The following is a 22,989-nucleotide window of genomic DNA, read 5'->3' as shown; positions in this document are numbered from 1 at the left end:
TCCTACTGAATAACTGGGTGTTTATCTCAGGTCACTTGGACCTGGATTTTCGTTGATAAAATCTGACCTGGTGCCTTGGGATGTTACTCTATCAGAATCATTAATCTAGGTTTTTGTCAGCCGGGTGACCTACCTGTTGGTACGATATCGCGGCAAGTTGTGGTTTCCCTGCCAAGTTTCCCGACTTCCACCCTACATAAACTTGGCCTCATCCAGAGCTCCACTGTTCACACGCATTGGGCCTCCATCATCCTTTCGCCTGCTGAGCAATCTTGGCTCTGGCAATGCCTCAAACGTTAAAATTTCCATTCCTGGTTTTCAGGACCCTCGAGGGCCCCATGACTCCCTCGCTCGCCAACCTCTTCCTGCAGTCCATTAAACACGATGAAGTGATAACCCTTCTCCAATTCACTCACATCCTGATTTTTGATCGCGCCCCAGCACCGCCCCCCCCCCAACCCCCGTGGACAATACCGTCAGGCCCAAAATTCTGGAATTCTCTCCCTGAAACATTCTGCCTCGCTTCCCCCATTTTCAGACGCTCCTAAAATAACCTAACTTCTGGACTCAGGTTCCCTGATCTCTCCATCAGTGTCAAGTTTTGGTTGATAATGCTCTTGTGAAGCAAGTTCCACGATGTTAAAGGGGCTATATCAATGCAAGTTGTTGTTGGGGGGAATGACTTTTTTCCCCCCAACTCCCTATCCGTGCTTCTATTTACCTCACTCTGTAAACAATATCTTTTTAAGCGCTTCTCAAACGCTTTCAATCTCCCAGTGTAAGATCAGTAGCAGGACAGCGACTCCCGGCATCAAAACTCAACTGATCACGTATCCCTTAGCAACCAGCCCTCAGTGACAAAATGGCTGCCAACGATTACTAGGCCTCGAGGCCTAGGCCAGGGAGGCGGGAGACTCAGGAACTCTTTACCTTGCTCCCGCAACACCAAACTCCGAAAGGACATAGGGTTTTTAGCGCTTTTTTTTTCACGTTTCACTGAACAGATTTAAGAGGGGTTGCATAAAACGTACGTGGACCGGGGGGGCAGGTGGGGGGAGGGTTGGGGTGGGGGAGGTATCTAGAAAGTGTCTGGCTGGATGGTGTGCCACCTGGCCGATTCCACGTGCCCCCGGCTAGACATCTCCTTCCAATGCGTCCGTCCCGTCTCTGAGGCATTTTCGCCGATCAGCACGCGGCCCAGGACCCCGCTGCGGGTATAAATGCGACCCTGGAAGAAAGGAATAATAAAAGGATGACGTTTCGCCAAAGGTAGGGGAGTCTGAACCTAGAGGGCATAGGTCAAAGGTGAGAGGGGAGAGGTACAAGAGGCTCCAGAGGGGCAGTTTACTGACACTTAGGGTGGTGAGTGTCTGGAATGAGCTGCTAGTAGTAGAGGCAGGTACAGTTTTGTCTTTTAAAAAGCATTTAGATAGTTACATGGTTAGGATGGGTATAGACGGATACGGGCCAATGGGCATTTGGGACTTATCTTAGTGGGTAAATAAAGGGCAGCATGGACAAGTTGGGCCGAAGGGCCTGTTTCCACGATGTAAACCTCTACACTGGGTAAAGGTGCGTTGGAACCAACTTTCTTCTCCTTTCAAAAGCAAGTGCTTCTCAAAGTCGAAAAGAGTCATCCCAAACGCTCTCCAGTCGGGAAGAGAGCTCCAAGGCTGTGCCCACACACAAGCTTCCCAGGAGAGCCAGCCCAAAGTCTCCTCAGGTAAGGCTCAATGTCTTCTGCCAACTCTGGGCACCTCAGGAATTGGAATGTGCAGTCGACAAGGAAGGGAAAATTTCCATTTCATACGTTCACTCAGAACCTGGATTCATTTAATGTTGCTGAAATGAAAGAACTCCTGGAAAAGATGTTGGAGATGGTGGAGGGGGAGGGAGCAGGGATGGTCATTCCTGTGTCTGCACAGACAGATAACAACCCTGCCTTAAATAGAAGAAAAACAAGAAACATACTGGGTCCTCGGACTGAACAAATATCACCACCTCCCCCAACGCACCCCCCCCAACACCTCAAGAACGCTGTGGCCCAGGATCTGAACACCTAAACCACTGCTCAAAATGAGAATTCCATGTCTGGAAGACCACGCAGCTTCCAAATTTCCGATAGGCACGCCGGGAATGGGGGGTTTTGGCGGGGGGGGGGGGTGGTGGTGGCACGGAGTACCACTGTCTCTCGGCGCCAGGGACCTGGGTTCGATCCCTGGCTTCGGTCATCGTCTATGCATAATCTGCACATTCTCCCCAAGTCTGAGTGGGTTTCCTCCGGGTACCCTGGTTTCCTCCCACACTCTAAAAGAGGTGCTTGTTAAGGTGCATTGCCCGTGCTAAATTCTCCCTCAGTGTACCCAAACAGGTGCTGGAGTCTGGCAACTCGGGGATTTTTGCAGTGTCATCGCAGTGTTAGTTTAAGCAAACCTGTGACACTGATACTTTAAACGACACTAAAATTTAATAAACTTATGTCGTGAAATGTTCTTCCATTGGGAGCACAGATTTGAAACGAATGCCATGCTTGGATATTTACCCACTTCTCTGGGCAAAGGACAGTTTTCTTTCCAGCTGTTTGGCCCATTTGAAGGTGGCACTAACATTCTACTGAGAATAACCTGGTATTCGATGGATTGATGTCAGTCCAGCTTGTTGGTGTAACTGGATCAAACCACCACATCACGGTAGCACAGTGGTTAGCACTGCTCCTTCATAGCTCCAGGGACCTGGGTTCGATTCCTGTCTTGGGTCACTGTCTGTGCGGAGTTTGCACATTCTCCCTGTGTCTGCGTGGGTTTCCTCCGTGTGCTCTGGTTTCCTCCCACAGTCCAAAGATTTGCAGGTTAGGTTGATTGGCTATGTTAAAATTGCCCCTTAGTGTCCTGAGATGCATAGGTTAGAGGGATTAGTGGGGATATGGGGGTAGGGCCTGGTTGGGATTGTGATCAGTGCTGACTTGATGGGCCGAATGGCCTCTTTCTGCACTATAGGGTTTCTATGATTCCTAATTGAAAGTCTTCTTCCTTAATTCAACAAGTATGGTCTGGTTCTATCGTACAATGATCCTGCCATCTTTTGGAAGATCGTAGAATCTCTACGGTGCAAGAGAAGGCCATTTGGCCCATCGAACCTGCACTGACAACAATCTCACCCAGGCCCTACCCTACACCCTGCTAATCCCCCTGACAATTTAGCATGGCCAATCCACCTAACCTGCACATCTTTAGAGTGTGGGAAGGAACCCAGAGGAAACCCATGCCGACACGGGGAGAATGTGCAAACACAGGCAGTCACCCGAGGCTGGAATTGAACCCTGGTCTGTGGGGCAACAGTGTTAATCACCGTGCCACCCTAAAGTTAATGTTATTCTACCATCCAAATATCGCAAGAAAGAGAGACAATTTGCCAAAGAATTTTGTCTTGCACTCAACTGGACCCATGCAAGAATGCCAAACAAAATACCTGCTGTTAGATGTAGTTCCCCAAGTGGCCAGCACTGACTGAAGAATCCTGAGTTTGCTAATAGCTACACTAACAACCCATTATAGATAAGCAGTTGAGCTTGTTGCTTATCCAACGTTTCCATTCATACACAATGACCCATTCTTGGGAAACAAGAGGAATATGTTCAAGGACTTCAACTTTAGTGAATTATCCTGGGCAAAACATCAGCCGATTAGAATCAAGTCACCCTTTTTTGCACTCTTTTCCCTGTAGCATAAATTCTTTGAAATTTGGCATTCTTGTGTTTGTCCTGATGAGTGAGAGAAAGAAAGGCTCAGCATCATGCCCTCTTTTTCACCAATTTTCCTCTTCTGTGCTGCCAAGTCTCTGAACTTTGTTCCTGGCCCTCACCTTAATAACCCTTCATAATATTGTGATGTTTATATACAGTGCAGAAGGAGGCCATTCAGCCCATCGAGTCTGTACCAAGCACATTCCCACCCAGGCCCTATCCCCATAGACCCATGTACCCCTGACACTAAGGACATATTAGCATGGCCAACTACTGTAAAAAATAGTGTTTTTATTAGTCACAAATAAGGCTGACATTAACACTGCAATGAAGTTACAGTGAATTTCCCCTAGTCACCACACTCCGGCGCCTGTTTGGGTACACTGAGGGAGAATTTAGCACGACCAATGCATCTAACCAGCATGTTTTTCAGAATGTGGAAGGAAATCAGAGCACTCGGAGGACACTTAACGCAGACACAGGGGAGAACGTGCAAACTCTGCACAGACAGTGACCCAGAATTGAACCCAGATCCCTGGCACAGTGAAGCAGCGGTGCTAATCACTGTGCGGATACGATAGTGACTTTTAGGGAGTGTCTTGACAAATACATGAATAGAATGGGAATAGAGGGATATGGTCCCCAGAAGGGTAGGGGGTTTTAGATCAGTCGGGCAGCATGGTCGGTGCAGGCTTGGAGGGCCGAAGGGCCTGTTCCTGTGCTGTAATTTTCTTTGTCCTTTGTTCAAATTCCTCTCTCTGCCGTGGCAGGATTCAAACCCAGGTCCCCAGAACATTAACTGAGTTTCTAGATGAATAGTCACAGTGAAGCAGCGGTGCTAATCACTGTGCCACCCCGCACATCTTTGGAGTGGACAGGGAAAGAGCGAGAGATGATTGCATTGGTCCCCTAATCGGGCTTTGTGCACGGGATTGGTCAATTTGGTTGTTTGGTTTCACAACATCAAGTTTGCCATCTCTCCCAAATAGTTGTTCCCTCGGCAAGTCGAGTGTCCCGGCCTCATTGACCATCTCGGGTTCGCTACTGTTCAACTGTCGGCTGGATAAGGTCCAATATTGGGCGTTAGGATGGGTCAAAGTGATTGAGTTGGACAAATGTAGCTTGCCACTGCTCTTACCTGCATAACTATGAACTCCAAGGAGAGATGCAGACTCTCAATGTCGCCCGGTGGGACATCGAACAGAAATGGTGCGTTCCACACTGGGTTGTAGCCGCTTGACGTTTTGGTCTCCTTGGTTGAGAGTAGCTTACCGTCTTCGTAGAAATTTATGATGACGTAATGATCTACCAAGAAAGATAGAGGAGATGAACAATGGGGAATGCCTTAATGATCAGTGGGTTACGTCACCCCTCCCCCCCCCCACCCCGCCCTGGGGTCCTGGCACTGTGAGGCAGTGGTACTATCCCGTGTGCTGCATGTGCAGGGGGAGGCGATGGCCTCGTGGTATTATCACGAGACTATTCATCTAGAAACTCAGTTAATGTTCTGGGGACCTGGGTTTGAATCCTGCCACGGCAGAGAGAGGAATTTGAACAAAGGACAAAGAAAATTACAGCACAGGAACAGGCCCTTCGGCCCTCCAAGCCTGCACCGACCATGCTGCCCGACTGATCTAAAACCCCCTACCCTTCTGGGGACCATATCCCTCTATTCCCATTCTATTCATGTATTTGTCAAGACACTCCCTAAAAGTCACTATCGTATCTGCTTCCGCTACCTCCCCCGGCCACGAGTTCCAAACACCCACTACTCTCTGTGTAAAAAACCTTCCCAGTACATCTCATTTAAACCTTGCCCCTCGCACCTTAAACCTATGCCCCCTAGTAATTGACTTTTCCACCCTGGGAAAAAGCTTCTAACGTCTGATATTCTGAATTCAATATAAAATTTCTGAGCTTTGATAAAGGGTCGTCTGGACTCAAAACAACAGCTCTTCTCTCTCTTTACAGATGCTGCCAGACCCGCTGAGATTTTCTAGCATTTTCTCTTTTGGTTTCCGATTCCAGCATCTGCACTAATTTGCTTTTATGTTTAAAAAAAACCTGGAACTAAGAATCTACTGATGACCATGAAACCATTGTCGGAAAAACCCAACTGGTTCACTAATGTCCTTTAGGGAAGGAAATCTGCCGTCCTTACCCGGTCTGGCCTACATGTGACTCCAGAGCCACAGCAATGTGGTTGACTCTCAAATGCCCTCCAAGGGCGATTAGGGATGGGCAATAAATGTTGGCCAGCCAGCGATGCCCATGCCCCATGAATGAATAAAGAGAAAACCACCTCTTGGTTGCCCGTTAGTTTGTTGGCAAAGTGGGAACGATGTAGAAATGGACAGAAAGCTTCAGGTTTTTAGGTGTCCAGATCACCAACAACCTGTCCTGGTCCCCCCATGCTGAAACTACAGTTAAGAAAGACCATCGACTTTCTCAGAAGACTGAGGAAATTTGGCATGTCCGTTGCGACTCTCACCAACTTTTACAGATCTTTTACCACTTATAATGCGAGATTATCTGGTCATGCCTATCCCAAATTTGGAAATACCCCACCTGAGATCAACAGATGGTCTACCAAAGTTTCCGACCTGCCCACGATAATTCCTGCAGCAGGCAGAAGTGGAACATTTACCCTATAGTTACTTGTAACTTTGCGTTTGGTTCGCCTTGGAAGATTGGGCCATGTCCCACGTACATGCGCTGTATGAGTCTACCCCTTGGATCATACCCCCCTGCAACCTCTCACCTGGTGAGCCTGGCATGCGGGTCAGCTTGCCCAGGGTCTCGGCCTTTCGAACCATGACCTTGATCCGGTTAGCCAGGGTCTGATACTGGAGTAGGATGAAGAGCTGGCCCAATAGCTTGGGCTGCGCTGAGCTGCTGATCCCACCTACCATGTCCTGCGAGCTGAGACACTGAGAATAAAACAAGGTTACTTGGTTACCATCGACGGAAACATTAAAGTGAAGCGGGAGGCCATTCTGCCCATCATGCCTATGCTTGCCCCTTGAAAGAACCATCGTGCTCTGTCCCACGTCTCTGTTTTTCATCCTGTAGCTTCCTCAACCTCAATCTCCCTCATAAAATCATTTGTGGAATAGATGTTTGTCTTTTTTGGGCAGAAGGTTCCAAATCTGAACATCTGAATAAAAATAGTTTGCTTCATTTTCATCAAAGCGAGGTGAGTCCTTGCGAGCTGTCCTCAGTGTCCCCTCTAATTTAATCTCTTACCCCCATTCTGCACTTTTAAACCTGAAATCTAATTATTCAAAACTTTCTAATAATGCTCCTTTTCCTCCTCTCCTATATATTCTATGAACAGTATGCTTTGTCTGCATAACATACAAGAAACAATACTTTCCTCCGTATCCCAATATATGTGACAACAAGAAATCGTGTCATTTTCCCTCCTTGATCTTTTGGTAATGATTTCAAATCTTGGGTCACTGTGTGTGGAGTCTGCACATTCTCCCCGTGTCTGCACGGGTTTCCTCGGGGTGCTCCAGTTTCCTCCCACAGTCCAAAAGATAGTGCATTGGCCGTACTAAATTGTCCCTTAGAGTCCTAAGATTTGTGTGCCGGGGGATTAGTGGGGCAAATGTGTGGGGTTACAGGGATGGATTAAGGGGGTTGGCCTGGGTAAGATACTCTGTCAGAGAGTTGGCGCAGACTCAATGGGCCGAATGGCCTCTTCTGCGCTGTACGGATGATACGATTCTCAGTATTGTGGCTCCAGTGTTTACAAGTTGCACAGTTCATCAAAGCTTCTCCTACTGCACCTCACAAAACCCCCAACCTCCACCAGCTTATAAGAGGCAGCAGGCACAATGGGAACATGTTGTGGTTCAAGTAATAAACACCAATCCTCTGTGAATGGGTTCAGTCAAAGTCCAGCACTTGGAAAGGGACAGTGGTCGGGTGGGGTGGTCTGAATCCGAAGTTTAAATAAAACTCCCACTAAAAGGGGAGCAGATTTAGGACTGAGTTGAGGAGGAACTTCTTCACACAGTGAATCTGTGGAATTCGTTGCCCAGTGAAGCAGTTGAGGCTCCCTCATTGAATGTTTTTAAGGCAAGGCTGGATAGATTTTTGAACAGTAAAGGAATTAAGGGTTATCGTGAGCGGGGGTGGGTAAGTGGAGCTGAGTCCACAAAAAGATCAGCCATGATCTTTATTGAATGGCAGAGCAGGTCGAGGGGCCCGATGGCCGACTCCTACTCCTAGTTCTTATAAAACTTTGTCTGATTTAGCAAGAAAGTATAATCTCAGCCATCAGGGGGCGAATGGTGTGGGAAATGAAACAGCCTTTTGGTGGTGCAACACCTATTGTGATGGCTTATTTAAAGTTTGTTTTATTAGTGTCATAAGTAAGGTTTACGTTAACACTGCAATGAAGTTACTGTGAAAACCCCTAGTCGCCACACTCTGGCGCCTGTTCAGGTACACCGAGGGAGAATTTAGCATGGCCAATGCACCTCGGGTGTTGCGGTGGCACAGCTGCCTCACAGTGCCAGGGACATGGGTTCAATTCCTGGCTTGGGTCACTGTCTGTGTGGTGTCTGCACATTCTCCCCATGTCTGCGGGGGTTTCCTCCGGTTCCCTCACTCCAAAAATGTGCAGGTTAGGTAAATTGGCCATGCTAAATTCTCCCTCAGTGTCAAAGGGACTAGCTAGGGTAAATGCGTAAGCTTATGGGGGAAGGGACACGGGTGGGATTGTGCAGATTCAAGGCCGCTTGGTTTCCTATAGGTACTGTAGGATTCTATGATTCTAAGCAGCACGTCTCGCAGGCTGTGGGAGGAATGCAGACCACCCGAAGGAAACCCACACAGACACGGGGAGAATGTGCAAACTCCGCGCAGGCGGCTGGGAATTCGCAGCCGGATCCCTGTGAGGCAGCAGTGCTGACCACTGTGCTACAGTGCCACGCACAAACTTTTCCCTCCTGATACGGGAAACTTGACTCTCTCCTGAACCACACTGTAACCAGCACTGGGAGTATCTGAGATTCACACTGAGCGCTGGAAAACACTGCCCCTCCCTTTGATAAGTCCAACATTAACCTAGATAAATGACCATTCAGATGCAATGAGGCAGAATTGGAACACAACCAGAATTCAAGCCAAGTGCGTCACCAATGAGAATTTATATTTCTTGTTATCAACTTACCGCTGCCTGGTATGACTCAAGCTGGTTGATAAAAGGTACCGTGCGCACTTTCAAAATTAAACAGACACTGGCTAATAATCCGTGTTGTATTCGCAATTATGCAATATTTACACAATTTGATGCGCACATGGGCAAGTTACCAATCCAGCGTCCTGTGGTGGAGTGACACATAGGAAGGGAAAACAGCAGACTGAGATTACCATTTAAATACAGCCACCTGAGCCAGAGGCAAACACAGGGAGGAAATAACATCTTGTGGGTGAAACAAATCTGTGTCTGAACTCCACTTTGAACCATAAAAATCGCTACAGGAGGCCATTCGGCCCATCGCGTCTGCACCAACCACAATCCCACCCAGGTCCTTAACCCCTCATATTTACCCTGCTAATCCCCCACCCCCCCACAGACACTAAGGGGCTTGGATAGTCAAGTTCTGCACTCACATGGATGGCTTTAACCAGGATTTGGGTTCATGTTGCGTTCCATGTAACCCCGTCTGGTGGGAGAAAAGAAATCTCCCCGACTATGCTGCTGTAACACCATACACAGCTTGACTATGGATGGTGATCTCTCTGCCCAGATTAGTTTACATAGCACCATCTCACTCTTTTATTACTTGTAGTTATCGCTCTGCCTTAAATTATCGGTCTTTAAGGCAAAGGTCAAGTTTTATTTATTAGTGTTACATTAACACTGCAATGAAGTTACTGTGAAAATCCCCTAGTCTCCACACTTTGGGTACACTGAGGGAGAATTTAGCATGGCCAATAACACTTAACTAGAACACCTTTGTACACCAAGGAGCAATTTACTATGGCCAAGCCAGCTTCATAAGTTGATAAGATATAGGAATGGAATTAGGCCATTCGGCCCATTGAGTCCGCTCCGCCATTCGATCATGGCTGATACGCTCCTCATCCCCATTTTCCTGCCTTCTCCCCATAACCCTTCAACCCCATTACCAATTAAAAATCTGTCTAACTCGTCTTTAAATTTACCCACTGTCCCACCTTACAGCACCCCCATCCTGTTATACAGCCTGTCCACACGTTACACATACGGACTATATTTAACTGCTTGCATTTGTCTATTAGCACTCGTGATTACCTGCAAAGATTTGTTATTCAGCCGGCCTACACTGTCCGTACTTATCCTTTGACACTCTTGATTACCTGTGAGTGTTGGGTCACTCTGCCTATATATTCTGTGCCCGTATGCCTCTCTCCGCTTCACCTGATGAAGGAGCAGTGCTCCGAAAGCTTGTGATTTCACATAAACCTGTTGGACTATAACCTGGTGCCATAGAATCGTAGAATCTCTACAGTGTAGAAGGAGGCCCATCGATCCTGCACCGCCCACAATCCCACCCAGGCTGTATCCCTGTAACACCACATATTTACCCTGCTCATTCCCCTAACGGGGGAGGAGTGCTCCTTGTGTGATCTCTCACCCTGTTCACTCCAGTCCAACACTGGGGTGGACAAGGTGAGAGGTCACAAGACACTAACGTGGCACCTCGACATTAACGGGGAGAGAGAGGCAGGGCGGCCAAACATAAAGGTTGAAAATTTACAGGATTATAACTTTTCTTCTTTATAGAATTGAGGATTTGTCAGTGTTGGACAGGCTGTTGGTCATTAATGGCCAGTTGGTGAACTCATCTTAATAACAAACACCACATGTGAATATGCTATTGCTGTTTTTAGTGATTGGATCCTCCAAACTCACCTCTCCTCTCTTCCCCAAAATTCCCTCTCCGGTAATGCCATCCCTATTTAGACATTCCTCTAGTTTGAAAAAACTGTGTAAGTGAGATTCGTTCTGGTAGCATAGTGGTTAGCATTGCTGTCTCACAGCTCCAGGGAGCCGGGTTCGATTCTGGCCTTGGGTGGAGTTTGCACATTCTCCCCATGTCTGCATGGGTTTCCTCCAGGTGTTCTGGTTTCCTCCCACAGTCCAACGATGTGTGGGTTAGGTGGATTGGCCATGCTAAATTGTCCCTTAGTGTCCCAAAACGTGCAGGTTAGGGTGGATTAACCATGCCAACGTTACCCTTAGTGTCCAAACATGTGTTGGGGGAATCAGCCATGCCAAATTGCCCCTCAGTGTCCAAAGATGTGCAGGTTAGGGTGGATTGGCAATCTTAAATTGCCCCTTAGTGTTCAAAGATGTGCAGGTTAGGTGGATTGGCCATGCTAAATTGGCCTTTAGTGTCCAAAGATGTGCGGGTTAGGGTGGATTGGCCATGCTAAATTGGCCTTTAGTGTCCAAAGATGTGCGGGTTAGGGTGGATTGGCCATGCTAAATTGGCCTTTAGTGTCCAAAGATGTGCGGGTTAGGGTGGATTGGCCATGCTAAATTGGCCTTTAGTGTCCAAAGATGTGCGGGTTAGGGTGGATTGGCCATGCTAAATTGCCCTTCAGTGTCCAAAGATGCATTGTGGGATTAGTGGGGTTACAGGGATAGGGCCAGGGGCGTGACTGGGTAAGATGCACTGATGGAGAATTGGTGCAAACTTGATGGGCTGAATGGACTCCTTCTGCACTGTAGGGGTTCTATGATTTATTATTGTGGTTGGTGGTGTATAAACGGAGTTGTTATTCAGGCTATCGGACCTAGAATGGTGTGAGAAATGAAGGGTTAAATTACTATCATTGCTGGTAGCTTTAACTGTGAGCTTTCCTGACTGGTGTGTGAGTGTGCTAACCGGCCGGTTCATCGATTCCAGCAGGGAAATCAATCCTCCAGCAATGAAAAGTCAATTCCGTTCTCACCCTCGGCTGCCTCAAAGCCAGCCAGTGCCCTTACTCGAAGGGGCTGGCCCAGCAAACAGGAAAAACAAACAGCGCAAGGAACTTATCTTCTTAACTCCTTCCAGGCGTGCTGTGGCTTCTAGCTCCACCTCAGTCCCGACCTCCTACTCACCTTCCAGACCATCCACCCTCTCCCTCTCACACTCTCTCCCTCCCTCAGCCCCTTGAGTTACCTCAAGTTACAGATTGCCCAACCTTTCTTGTTTCCTTTTGTTGATGTTTTGTTTGCACTTCAGCTCCGCACTCCTGATCAGAGCTGGGAGACGTAATAAAACTAGGGTGACACGGTGGCACAGTGGTTAGCACTGCTGCCTCTAGAGCGCCAGGGACCTGGGTTCGATTCCCGGCTCGGGTCACTGTCTGTGTGGAGTTTGCACATTCTCCCTGTGTCGGTGTGGGTTTCCTCCGGGTGCTCTGGTATCCTCCCATAGCCCAAAGATGTACCAAGTTGTCGGGGGGGGTAAATGTGGAGGACCTCCTCGTGAACCTGCTCCTGGGCCAGACAAAATTCACCATAAACAGGGGCAGTGGGCGACTGAAAGAGCTGTCCGACCTGACTATCTGCCCCTGTACCGTGGCTATATTCATGGCCTTGTGTCCCTGGAGAGGGAACATGTGGTGCCCGAGGTCACTGTTTATGCCTTCTGTGCTAGCTGGGCACTGCAGGGACTGGGGTGTATTATCAAACCATTTAATCACATTTTAATTTGATGTTTTAAGTTTCCTTTCTCCTTCATCCTTTTCTTCAGGCGGTTACCCTCCTTCCGAGAAGCTGCCCCCTTTCAATTTCACAGAATCATAGAATCCCTGCAGCGCAGAAGGAGGCCATTCAGCCCATCGAGTCTGCATCGATCACAATCCCACCCAGGTCCTATCCCCATAACCCTACTAACTCCTGACACTAAAGGGTAATTAAACGTGGTCAATCAACCTAACCCTCACGTCTTTGGACTGTGGGAGGGAACTGGAGCACCTGGAGGAAACCCACGCAGACACAGGGAGAATGTGCAAACTCCACACAGACAGTGACCCAAGCCAGGAATCGAACCCGGGTCCCTGGCGCTGTGAGGCAGCAGCGCTAACCACTGTGCCGCCGTGTCACCACACTTTTGTTCTGTCTCTCAGCTCTGACCTTCCACTCAACCCACTACCTGCTAAACATCCCCACAACCGAACACCAGTGCATCTAAAACAGATTTCCAAAACTGCACTTACTTACAAAGTAATTTGACTTTACAGGGAGCCAACGATCTGGTGGTATTATCGCTAGACAATTAATCTAGAAACTCAGCTAATGTTCCGGGGACCTGGGTTCAAATCCCACGCGTGGCACGGTGGCACAGTGATTAGCACTGCTGCCTCACAGAATCTAATGAAAATAATTGCCGATTGTGGGAATTCCTGTACTCAATGCTCTGATGGCAACCGTGCCAAGTGCCTTCTACCCTGCCTACATGTGATGCCACTTTCAAGAAACTATGTACCTGAACCCCTAGGTCTCTCTGTTTGACCACACTCCCCCGGGTCCTACCAGAAGTGCTGTCATCAGACTTTTGAATGGACCTACCTCGCATTAAATTAGTCTTTCTCTACATCCTAGCTATAGAAACCCTACAGTGCAGAAGGAGGCCATTTGGCCCATCAAGTCTGCACTGACAACAATCCCACCCAGATCCTACCCCCACATACTAATCATTCTAACCTACGCATCCCGGGACACTATGGGGCAATTGACCATGGCCAATCCACCAAACACACACATCTTTGGACTGTGGGAGGAGACCGGAGCACCCAAAGGGAGCCCACGCAGACATGGAAAGAATGTGCAAACTCCACATAGACAGTGACTCAAGCTAGGAATTGAACCCGGGTGCCTGGAGCTGTGAGGCAGCAGTGCTGACCACCGTGCAGCCCACCTTTAACACTACGTTCTGCTCACTCTCCTTTCCTTCTCTACGTACCTGATGAAGGAATAAACGTGATTCCAACTAAACCTGTTGGACTTTAACCTGGTGTGAAACTTCTTACTGGGCCCACCCCAGTCCAATGCCGGCATCTCCGCATCATTCTCTATGTAGGGTATTCTTTGTGTCTATTGTGCATACTTTTCATTGTATCCCAATATATGTGACAATAATAAATCAAATCAAAATGAACTGTGTAAGTCATGCCCTGGGGAGAATGGAAGTCTGAAATCTAGTTTCATAATAAAACATCTCTGAACCATCAGAGTGTATTCTACAGCCCAATCCTGGAATTGGAGATTTACCCAATGTCCTTCAAACACACAGCAAGAGATTTCATTAATTATTCTGTCCTCTGGGGGCCACACTGATGTGGTCAAACTCAGGGCTGTATTTAGGGGCATTGATCCTGAACTAAGGTCTTCACCTGCCTGTTCGGGGGGGGGGGGAGGTATTGAGGATCCCCGGGCGAAAGCTTCACCAACAAAGCAGAGTAAGGTGACCGTTCATCTCATGGGACTAAGAGCGAAGAACAGCACAGGAACAGGCCCTTCAGCCCCTCCAAGCCTACGCTGATCATGATGCCTACCTAAACTAAACCACATGCACTTACGGAGTCCATATCCTTCTATTCCTGTCCTATTCATGTATTTGTCTAGTTTCTCCTTAAATGTCACTATTGTACCTGCTCCCACCCCCTACCTGGGCAGCTCGTTCCAGACATTCACCACCCTCTGTGTAAAAAAGCTTGCCTCGCACATCTCCTCTAAACTTTTCCCCACGCACCTTAAACCCATGTCCCCGAGTACTTGACTTTTCTACCCTAGGAAAGAGCATCTGACTATCCACTCTGTCCATGCCCCTCGTAATCTTGGAACCTCTATCAGGTCACCCCTCAACCTCCGTCATTCCAGTGAGAACAAACCGAGTTTATCCAACCTCTCCTCATAGTTAATACCCTCCAGACCAGGTAACATCCTGGTAAACCTCTTCAGTACCCTCTCCAAAGCCTCCACATCCTTCTGGTAATGTAGTGACCAGAATTGTACACAATATTCTAAATGAGGCCTCACTAAGGTTCTGTACAGCTGCAGCATGACCTGCAAGTTTTTATACTCAATGTCCTGACCGATGAAGGCAAGCATGCTGTATGCCTTCTTGACTACCTTCTCCACCTGTATTGCCACTTTCAGCGATCAGTGGACATGTACGCCCAGATCTCTCTGCCTGTCAATACTCCTAAGGGTTTTACTGTATGATTCCTACATGCACTGGACCTTCCAAAATGAATTACCTCACACTTGTCCGGATTAAACTCCATTTGCCATTTCTCTGCCCAAGTCTCCAACTGGTCTACATCTTGCTGTATCCTCTGATAATCCTCTTCACTAAACCACAACTCCACCAATTTTTGTGTCCTCTGCAAACTTACTAATCATACCAGCTACATTTTCCTCCAGAAGTTAATACTGTTGCCTCACAGCGCCAGGGACGGGATTCGATTCCTGGCTTGGGTCATTGTCTGTGTGGAGTTTGCGTATTCTCCCCGCGTCTGCATGGGTTGCGTCGGTTGCTCCGGTTTCGTCCTACAGTCCAAAGATGTGCTGGTTAGGTGCATTGGCCGTGCTAAATTCTCCCTCAGTGTACGTGAACAGGCGCCGGAGTGTGGCGACGAGGGGATTTTCACAGTAACTTCATTGCAGTGTTAATGTGAGCCTACTTGTGACTAATAAAGAAACTTTACAAATCATTTATACATAGAAACAAAGGTCTCAGAATTGATCCCACTGGAACACCACTAGTCAGTGCCACTGCGAGATGTGGGTCGCTGCATTGCGACAGGCGTTAACAAGATCCTCCAAAGTTTGAAGGCAGGGTGAATGCCATAGCATTGAAAATGGGCTCAAACATCGCGGGCTGGCTTCTGAATGAGCTGCTGTAGTGAACAAACATCACAGCAAAGCAGCCTGACTCCAGTCAATATTAAACTTCTTGCAGCCTTGACACTGTTACGGTGGGTGGGGCAAGCGTGAGTGGCCTAAAGACTCCCAATTTGGACAAAGAAAAGCCTCCCACCCGCAATAAAGCCCGTCCCTCCAGTGCCATCCTCCCGTCTTTCCCGATATTGATGTGGGGTTGGTGTGGATTTGGAACGGCTTGCTGGTTTTTGTTGTCAACACCATTGCAAGTCTAACAATAGGGCAGATAATGATCAATCTCACTCACGCAGTGTCTGACCTGCATTGGACCTGACTGCCGAGTACTAACATTGGGCGCCTGAGATGTGTTCCAGCATTAATATCCCGCTGGCATTTATCTTTCATCAATCTAATCCCAATCAGTTAAGCTTGATTCAGGTTCCAGCACGTACAGCTATTTGTCACAATGCTCCCACAGAGCGAAATTCAAGCCAAAGTGATATGTCAGCCCTTGTTGGTTTTGAATGGAAATGTCATCTCTGTAAAGGGATAAATATCGAATCTTGATTTAATGGGCGGCACAGTGGTTAGCACTGCTGCCTCACAGTGCCAGGGACACAGGTTCGATTCCTGGCCTTGGGTCACTGTCTGTGTGGAGTTTGCACGTTCTCCCGGTGTCTGCGTGGGATATCTCTGGGCGTTCCGGTTTCCTCCCGCAGTCTGAAAGATGTGCTGGTTAGGTACATTGGCCGTGCTAAATTCTCCCTCAGTGTACCCAAATAGGCACCAGAGTGTGGTGACGAGGGGATTTTCACAGCAACTTCATTGTGGTGTTAATGTCAGCCTACTCACAGAATTATAGAATCACCTCAATGAGGCCATTCAGCCCATCAAGCCTGCGTTGATAACAATCGCACCCAGCTCCTATCCCTGTAAACCGACACATTTACCCCACTAATCCCCCTGACACGAAGGGACAATTTAGCATGGCCAACCCACCTAATCCGCACAATTTTGGAGTGTGGGAGGAAGCTGGAGCACCCAGGGGAAACCCACGCAGACACGGGAGAAAGTGCAAACTCCACACAGACAATTACCTGAGGCTGGAATCGAACTCGGATCCCTGGCGCTGTGAGGCAGCAGTGCTAGCCATGCACCACTGTCATAGACTCACAGAGTCATAGAGGTTTACAGCGTCTCACCTCATGCGACAACCCTTTCATCCTCTGTGTGGAGTTTGCACATCCTCCCTGTGTCTGCGTGGGTTTCCTCCAGGTGCTCAGGTTTCCTCCCGCAGTCCAAAATACGTGCTGGTTAGATACATTGGTTGTGCTAAATTCTCCCTCAGTGTACCCGAACAGGCGCCGGAGTGTGGTGACTAGGGGATTTTCACAGTAACTTCATTGCAGTGTTAATATAAGCCTACTTGTGACATTAATAAATAAACTTTAAGCTTTAAACTCTCCCTCCATGTGTCCAAACAGGCGCCAGAGTGTGGCGACTAGGGGATTCTCGCAGTAACTTCATTGCAGTGTTAATGTAAGTCGACTTGTGACATTAATAAATAAATTTTAAACTTTAAATTCTCCCTCCATGTATCCAAACAGGCGCCGGAGTGTGACGACTAGGGGATTTTCACAGTAACTTCATTGCAGTGTTAATGTAAGTTGACTTGTGACACTAATGAATAAAATTAAAACTCTGTTTAGCCCACACAAACAGCCTTTGGAAGCTCTTACCTTTTTGAGTTTGGTCTTTGTAGTGGTGAGCTCTCTGGTGTAGGTGGAGGGGACATCTGGTTTCCAGTCTCCCTGCTCGCACGCAAAGAGCACCTCGCCCACAAAGGTCTCTTTAAAATTGTGGAACTCCTTGATGTAGGTGGCAAACCGCAGCGTGAAGCACCTTATCTCCTCCAGGGTGTATCCCGAGAACTGAAAGGTCTCCCGGAACTCCGGGTTCAGGCTCCTCTTGCGCACGGTTGTCAGCTGCGGCTCCGTGAATTTCGGGAGGAGGTAGACCCTCACGTACGAGTCGCAGCTGGCGCCAAACTTCTTGGGCAGGTTGGAGATGCCCAGCACGGCCACCGTTAAGGTGAACTCGTAGGCCGAGTAGAAGAGGGTGAAGTGCAGCAGTGGCCTCTGCTTTGGTCTGATCCCCGTTAGATCGTCCGGCATGGTCTGCGAATGGCCCAGAGCCTTGGCTGCCGGGCTCCGGAAGGTGCCGTGCTCGGTGTAGACTGAGCAGTCGCCCGAGACGGTGCAGCGACGCTCCAAGATCCTCCTGGTTTTGCTGGCCAGCCCGGCTTTCTGGACGGGCGGGATGAAGGGCAGAGACGCCCTGCCGTGGGGGCCGAGCTTGTAGTGGGACTCGGGCTCAGGGTAGGGCAGGGGGCCTGCGTCGCACGCCGGGTAGTCCAGGACGAAGCCGTGGACCTCCTCGTACTGCTGCTTGATCGGCGTGCTGGTGTCCCCCGGCAAAGCCGAGCCGGAGTCCATCACGATGCGCTCCGAGGCCGGGTCTTTGGCCTTGGCGTAGCCCCGCTGTTTCCCCTTCCGCCAGCAGATGGCGCAGCCCACGATCAGGCAGAAGCAGAGAAGGGCAAGGCCGGCCCCGAGGAGAACCTGCAGATGCACTGGACCAAAACATAGACGTTAATGCAGCAGCGTGAATATTCCACCCGCTCCGTTACCTTCACTAACCACTCACCGCCTTAAACATTCACTCCCTCCACCACCGACGCACAGTGGATGCCTGGTACAATGTGCACTGCTGCAGCTCCCCAATATTCCTTCAACAGCGCCTTCCAAAATCATAAGATATAGGAGCAGAATTAGGCCATTCAGCCCATCGACTCTGCTCCACCATGTCTGCTAAGTTTCTCAACCCCATTCTCCCACCTTTTCCCCGTAACCTTTGATCCCCTTACCAAACAAGAACCTATCTATGTCTGTCTTAAAGACACTCAATGACGCCATCTGCTCAGTGGCAATGAGTTCCACAGATCCACCACCCTCTCTGGCTGAAGAAATTCCCCCTCATCTCGGTTCTAAAAGGTCCTCCCTCTACTCTGAGGCCGTCAGGTCTGAGTCTGTCCCACTAATGGATACACCTTGCGCCCCCCTCCCAACCATTATCATCTCGAAGGACAAGGGTAGCAGACACATGGCAATGCCACCACCTTCTAGTCCCCTCCAATCACTCACCACCCCGACTCGGAAATATATCGGCCGTTCCTTCACTGTCGCTGGGTCGAAATCCCTGAAACCCCCCCCCACAACAGCACGGCGGGTGTACCTACACTATAGGGACTGCAGCAGTTCAAGAAAGCAGCTCACCACCTCCCTCTCAACGGGCAATTAGGAATGGGCAATAAATGTTGGCCCAGCTAGCGATGCCCGTGTCCCATAAGACCATAACAGATAGGAACAGAATTAGGCCACTCGTCCCATCGAGCTGCTTTATCCAATCCGTAAGCTCCATCCGTCTGAAATGAGCGAGACCAATGACAATGACGGCGGCAATTCAGACCAATCGTTGAGCGACGTGCTCAGGGCAACACCCACCCACACTGTGATTGACATCTGCTGCAGCCAATTGCCGTGTGATGCTGTAACAGTCACCAATCGCAGTGAACTTACAATGATTTGGTATGCGTCGTGGTGCCTTTTTTAATGTGCTTGCTCCCCCTAGCTTTACAACCTGGTTACACCCCTGGACAGCCCCTTCCAAACCCACCACCACTTCCATCCAGAAGGACAAGGGCAGCCGATACACGGGGAACACCTCCACCCGCAAGTCCCCCTCCGAGCCACTCCCCTTCCTGACTTGGAAATATATCGGCCGTTCCTTCGCAGTCACTGGGTCAAAATCCTGGAATTCCCTCCCTACCGGTAAACCCACAGCACGTGGACTGCAGCGATTCAAGAAGGGAGCTCACCACCACCTTCTCAAGGGGCAAATAGGGATGGGTAACAAATGCTGGCCCAGCCAGCGACACCCATGTCCCAAGAATGAGTAAGAAAAGAACATCCCTCTGTGTATTCCTGTGTGTCAATGCTCCTAAAGGTTCTGCCATTTCACTTCTAACGATAAAATATGCTTTATTTTGCTTTGCGTTCAAATTTTAGAATCAATAGACTGTAGAATTGTATAGCTCGTGGAGGCCATTCAGCCTTCGATAGAAGTAAATTACTGTGGATGCTGGAATCTGAAACAAAACAAGTGCAAAGTGTAGATCTGCAGGTCCCCCTCATCTGCATTGTACCATCCTCACACATCCACAGCATCTCATCTGCAATGTGACATCCATCATTCAATTACACATAATTTGACCCCTATGTCCGCTCCCCCCCCCCCCCCCCCGGCCCCCCTCCCCGAGAAGAGATCTCTCGACCTTTTCCGTTCCAATCAAATAGCTAAAATACTTTTACGGTTGTTGCTTTTTAAGATATTTTTCCTCCCGATATTTGAAGCACGGCGCCAGGGACCCGGGTACGATTCCCAGCGTTGGGTGTCTGTCTGTGTGGGGTTTGCACGTTCTCCCCACGTCTGCGCAGGTTTCCCCCCAGGTGCTCCGGTTCCCCTCCACAGTTCAAATGATGTGCAGGTTAGGTGGATTGGCCATGCTAAACTGCCCCTTAGTGTCCAAGGAGGTGTGGGTTAGGTGACTTGACCAAGCTAAGTTGCCCATTAGTTTCCAAAGATGTGTTAGGTGGATTGGCCATGTTAAATTGCCCCTTAGTGTCCAAAGATGTGTAGGTTAGGAGGATTGGCCATGCTAAGTTACCCCTTAGTATCCAAAGATGTGTAGGTTAAATGAATTAGCCATGCTAAATTCCCTCTTTGTGTCCAAAGATGTGCAAGTTAGGTGGATTGGCCATGCTAAATTGCCCCTTATTGTCAGGGAGACTATCAGGGTAAATGTGTGGGATTACAGGGATAAAGCCTGGCTGGGATTGTGCTCCATGCAGGCTCGATGGGCTGAATGGCCTCCTTCTGCACTGTAGGGATTCTATGATTCCTCCGTGACGGGTTCCCGAGTGGTGGGATAGGCCGGTTATGCAAAACGCCGGGGATATTGGTGGGACCACCAGATCCCACCACTGGCCAATGGCAAGCACTCCCACTGGAAGAGCCTAACTAGAGGATGGAAACCTCCAGCCTCACCCCCGCTGTGATTCTCCAGTCCTGCTGCTGTGAATGGAGTTTCGGCAGAGCGCCAAGTTCTCCCTTCTCACTGATGGCGGTGGTTGGCTGTGCGAGAACGGAGAACTCTGCCCTCAGTGTGCCGTCGGTGGAATAAATAGGTTGATTGTCTGAAACTAGACATCTGAAATATTGTAGATACATGACCCAATTCCTATCTCTATGAACTAAATGGGGACGATTTCAAATATGTATTCCCTTACTGTTCACAGTTCCTCAAATTTTCCAGATAATTTTCAATGAAAATAACATAAGTTTGAATTTTAAACGCAATACAGATACATAAACAGATCAAACTTCACTCGTTAAACATCCGTTTTATGTTGGCGTTTCCAGTTCACTTATTAAGTTTCAAGTATGTAACAGTGGTTTCATTTTCACATCTAGGTCCATTCATAACACAAGAAACTACAAAAGAGTCACAAATGCAGCCCAGTCCATCACTCAAACCAGCCTCCCATCCACTGACTCTGTCCACACTTGCCGCTGCCTCACAAGAAGTAGCCAGCATAACCAAGGCCCCCACGCACCCCGGGCATTTGAGGGTCGGGTACAACCCTTACCAACAGGTTAATTAACCCGATCCAGGGAATTAAAATAACCCCAGCAATCTTGAAAGGAAGAAATAGGTACCTACAGTTTTAATTAATCTTATGAATTATTCATTATTGCAGGAGAGATGCAATCTGCTAATAAATGATTACGTTTGAAAGTGTTTTCTCTTAACACAAAGAATCATCAGTTTGGACCGTCAAGGCTTCCCGACTCGCAATTTGCCACAAAGCCCAAATCAAGTCATTTTAAGCATCTGTACACCATTGGCTGCTCACCATGAAAAGAACTGAAGGTTCACTATTTAAAGTTTTGATCAGTTAGTTTCGTTAACGGCCACTCTCCAGGTGCATTACTGCATTAGATGGTGATTTTTGAAACTTACACAAGTAGTGTGGCCTGGGATGGGGGTTAGGAATAGTTGAGGTAAACAGAATTCTGGATATTTTATGTTGATTCAATTTTATCATGCATACATCATTGAACATCTTCACGGTTTGACTGTTCTCCTTGGTGAGGCAGCAGCTAAGAGGAGATCGAATAGTGATGTCCAAAATCATGAGGGGGCTGGATAGATTAGGTAAGAAACTGTTTCTGTTCATCAAGGGATCAAGAACTTTTACAGATGCACCATAGAAAGCATTCTTTCTGGTTGCATCACAGCTTGGTCTGGGCTCCTGCTCTGACCAAGACCGCAAGGGGCAACTTAGCATGGCCAATCCACCCTAACCCACACACCTTTGCCTTCAGATTGGACTGGAACTCAGTGCCATTTGACTATAACTTGGGGCAGCATGGTAGCACAGTGGTTAGCACTGCTGGCTCACTGCGCCAGGGACACAGGTTCGATTCCCAGTTTGGGTCACCATCCATGCGGAGCTGCACGTTCTCCCCGCGTCTGCATAAATTTCCTCTGGGTGCTCCGGTTTCCCCCCACAGTCTGAAAGACGAACTGGTTGGATGCGTTGGCCGTGCTAAATTCTCCCTCAGAGTACCCGAAAAGGCGCCAGAGCATGGGTGACTGGGAGATTTCCACAATAACTTCATTTCAGTGTGAATGTAAGCCAACTTGTGGCATTAATAAATAAACTATAACATAGAAAACAAAGTCAGATGTTTGACTGACTAAACCATAGATACCACAACTTTCAAAGGGCGTGAGCATCCCGGAGACCAGTCTCCTACCTGTGGTGTCTAAGTGTGTCATGGTTTCCATCCGGCTCAGGTTAATGTAGCGCCGATGAGCAGGTACATGTTACGGGCTTCAGGGCTGGCGAGATGGAAGAAAACTTGGCCAAGGGCACTCGAAGCATTCTGGAAGCTCAAACACTGGTATCTGGCTACCATTACGTCAGCGATCCCTGGGAAATCCCTCAGCTGTTGCTCCACATATGGTCATATCAGCACAACTAATAGAAGCGTGTTTCACTGACTTTTAAAAAGAATCCAAGAGAAACTATGTTCAAAACCGACTCTGGTTGGAATGAACTTGTATCGCTATCCAAAATGATGAATTCTTCTTGTTTCTTCAAAAGAGAAGGGGAAGGTGGTTCTAAAAAGGCTTTGACCTTCTTGCGACATCCACGTGATAATTATGGCTATCGTTTTA

The 22,989-nt window shown here is 48.5% G+C and overlaps 1 protein-coding gene across 1 annotated transcript; it reads right to left on the bottom strand.

The window, feature by feature from the left end:
- Window positions 1-1,078: 1,078 nt before the first annotated feature.
- On the bottom strand, window positions 1,079-22,727 carry LOC145360663 (synaptotagmin-2). The gene is made up of 5 exons (XM_080216011.1): window positions 22,640-22,727; window positions 17,363-18,255; window positions 6,504-6,672; window positions 4,881-5,047; window positions 1,079-1,228 (listed from the first exon to the last, which is right to left on the bottom strand). Exons 1-5 carry the CDS (start codon window positions 22,725-22,727, stop codon window positions 1,079-1,081), a joined length of 1,467 nt encoding a protein of 488 aa, XP_080072137.1.
- Window positions 22,728-22,989: the final 262 nt, after the last annotated feature.

This window comes from Carcharhinus amblyrhynchos, chromosome 32, assembly GCF_965287045.1.
Source record: "Carcharhinus amblyrhynchos chromosome 32, sCarAmb.v2.hapA, whole genome shotgun sequence".
Taxonomy (NCBI): domain Eukaryota; kingdom Metazoa; phylum Chordata; class Chondrichthyes; order Carcharhiniformes; family Carcharhinidae; genus Carcharhinus; species Carcharhinus amblyrhynchos.
The sequence above is the reverse complement of the archived record's forward strand: the minus strand, read 5'-3'. Positions and strand labels throughout refer to the sequence as shown.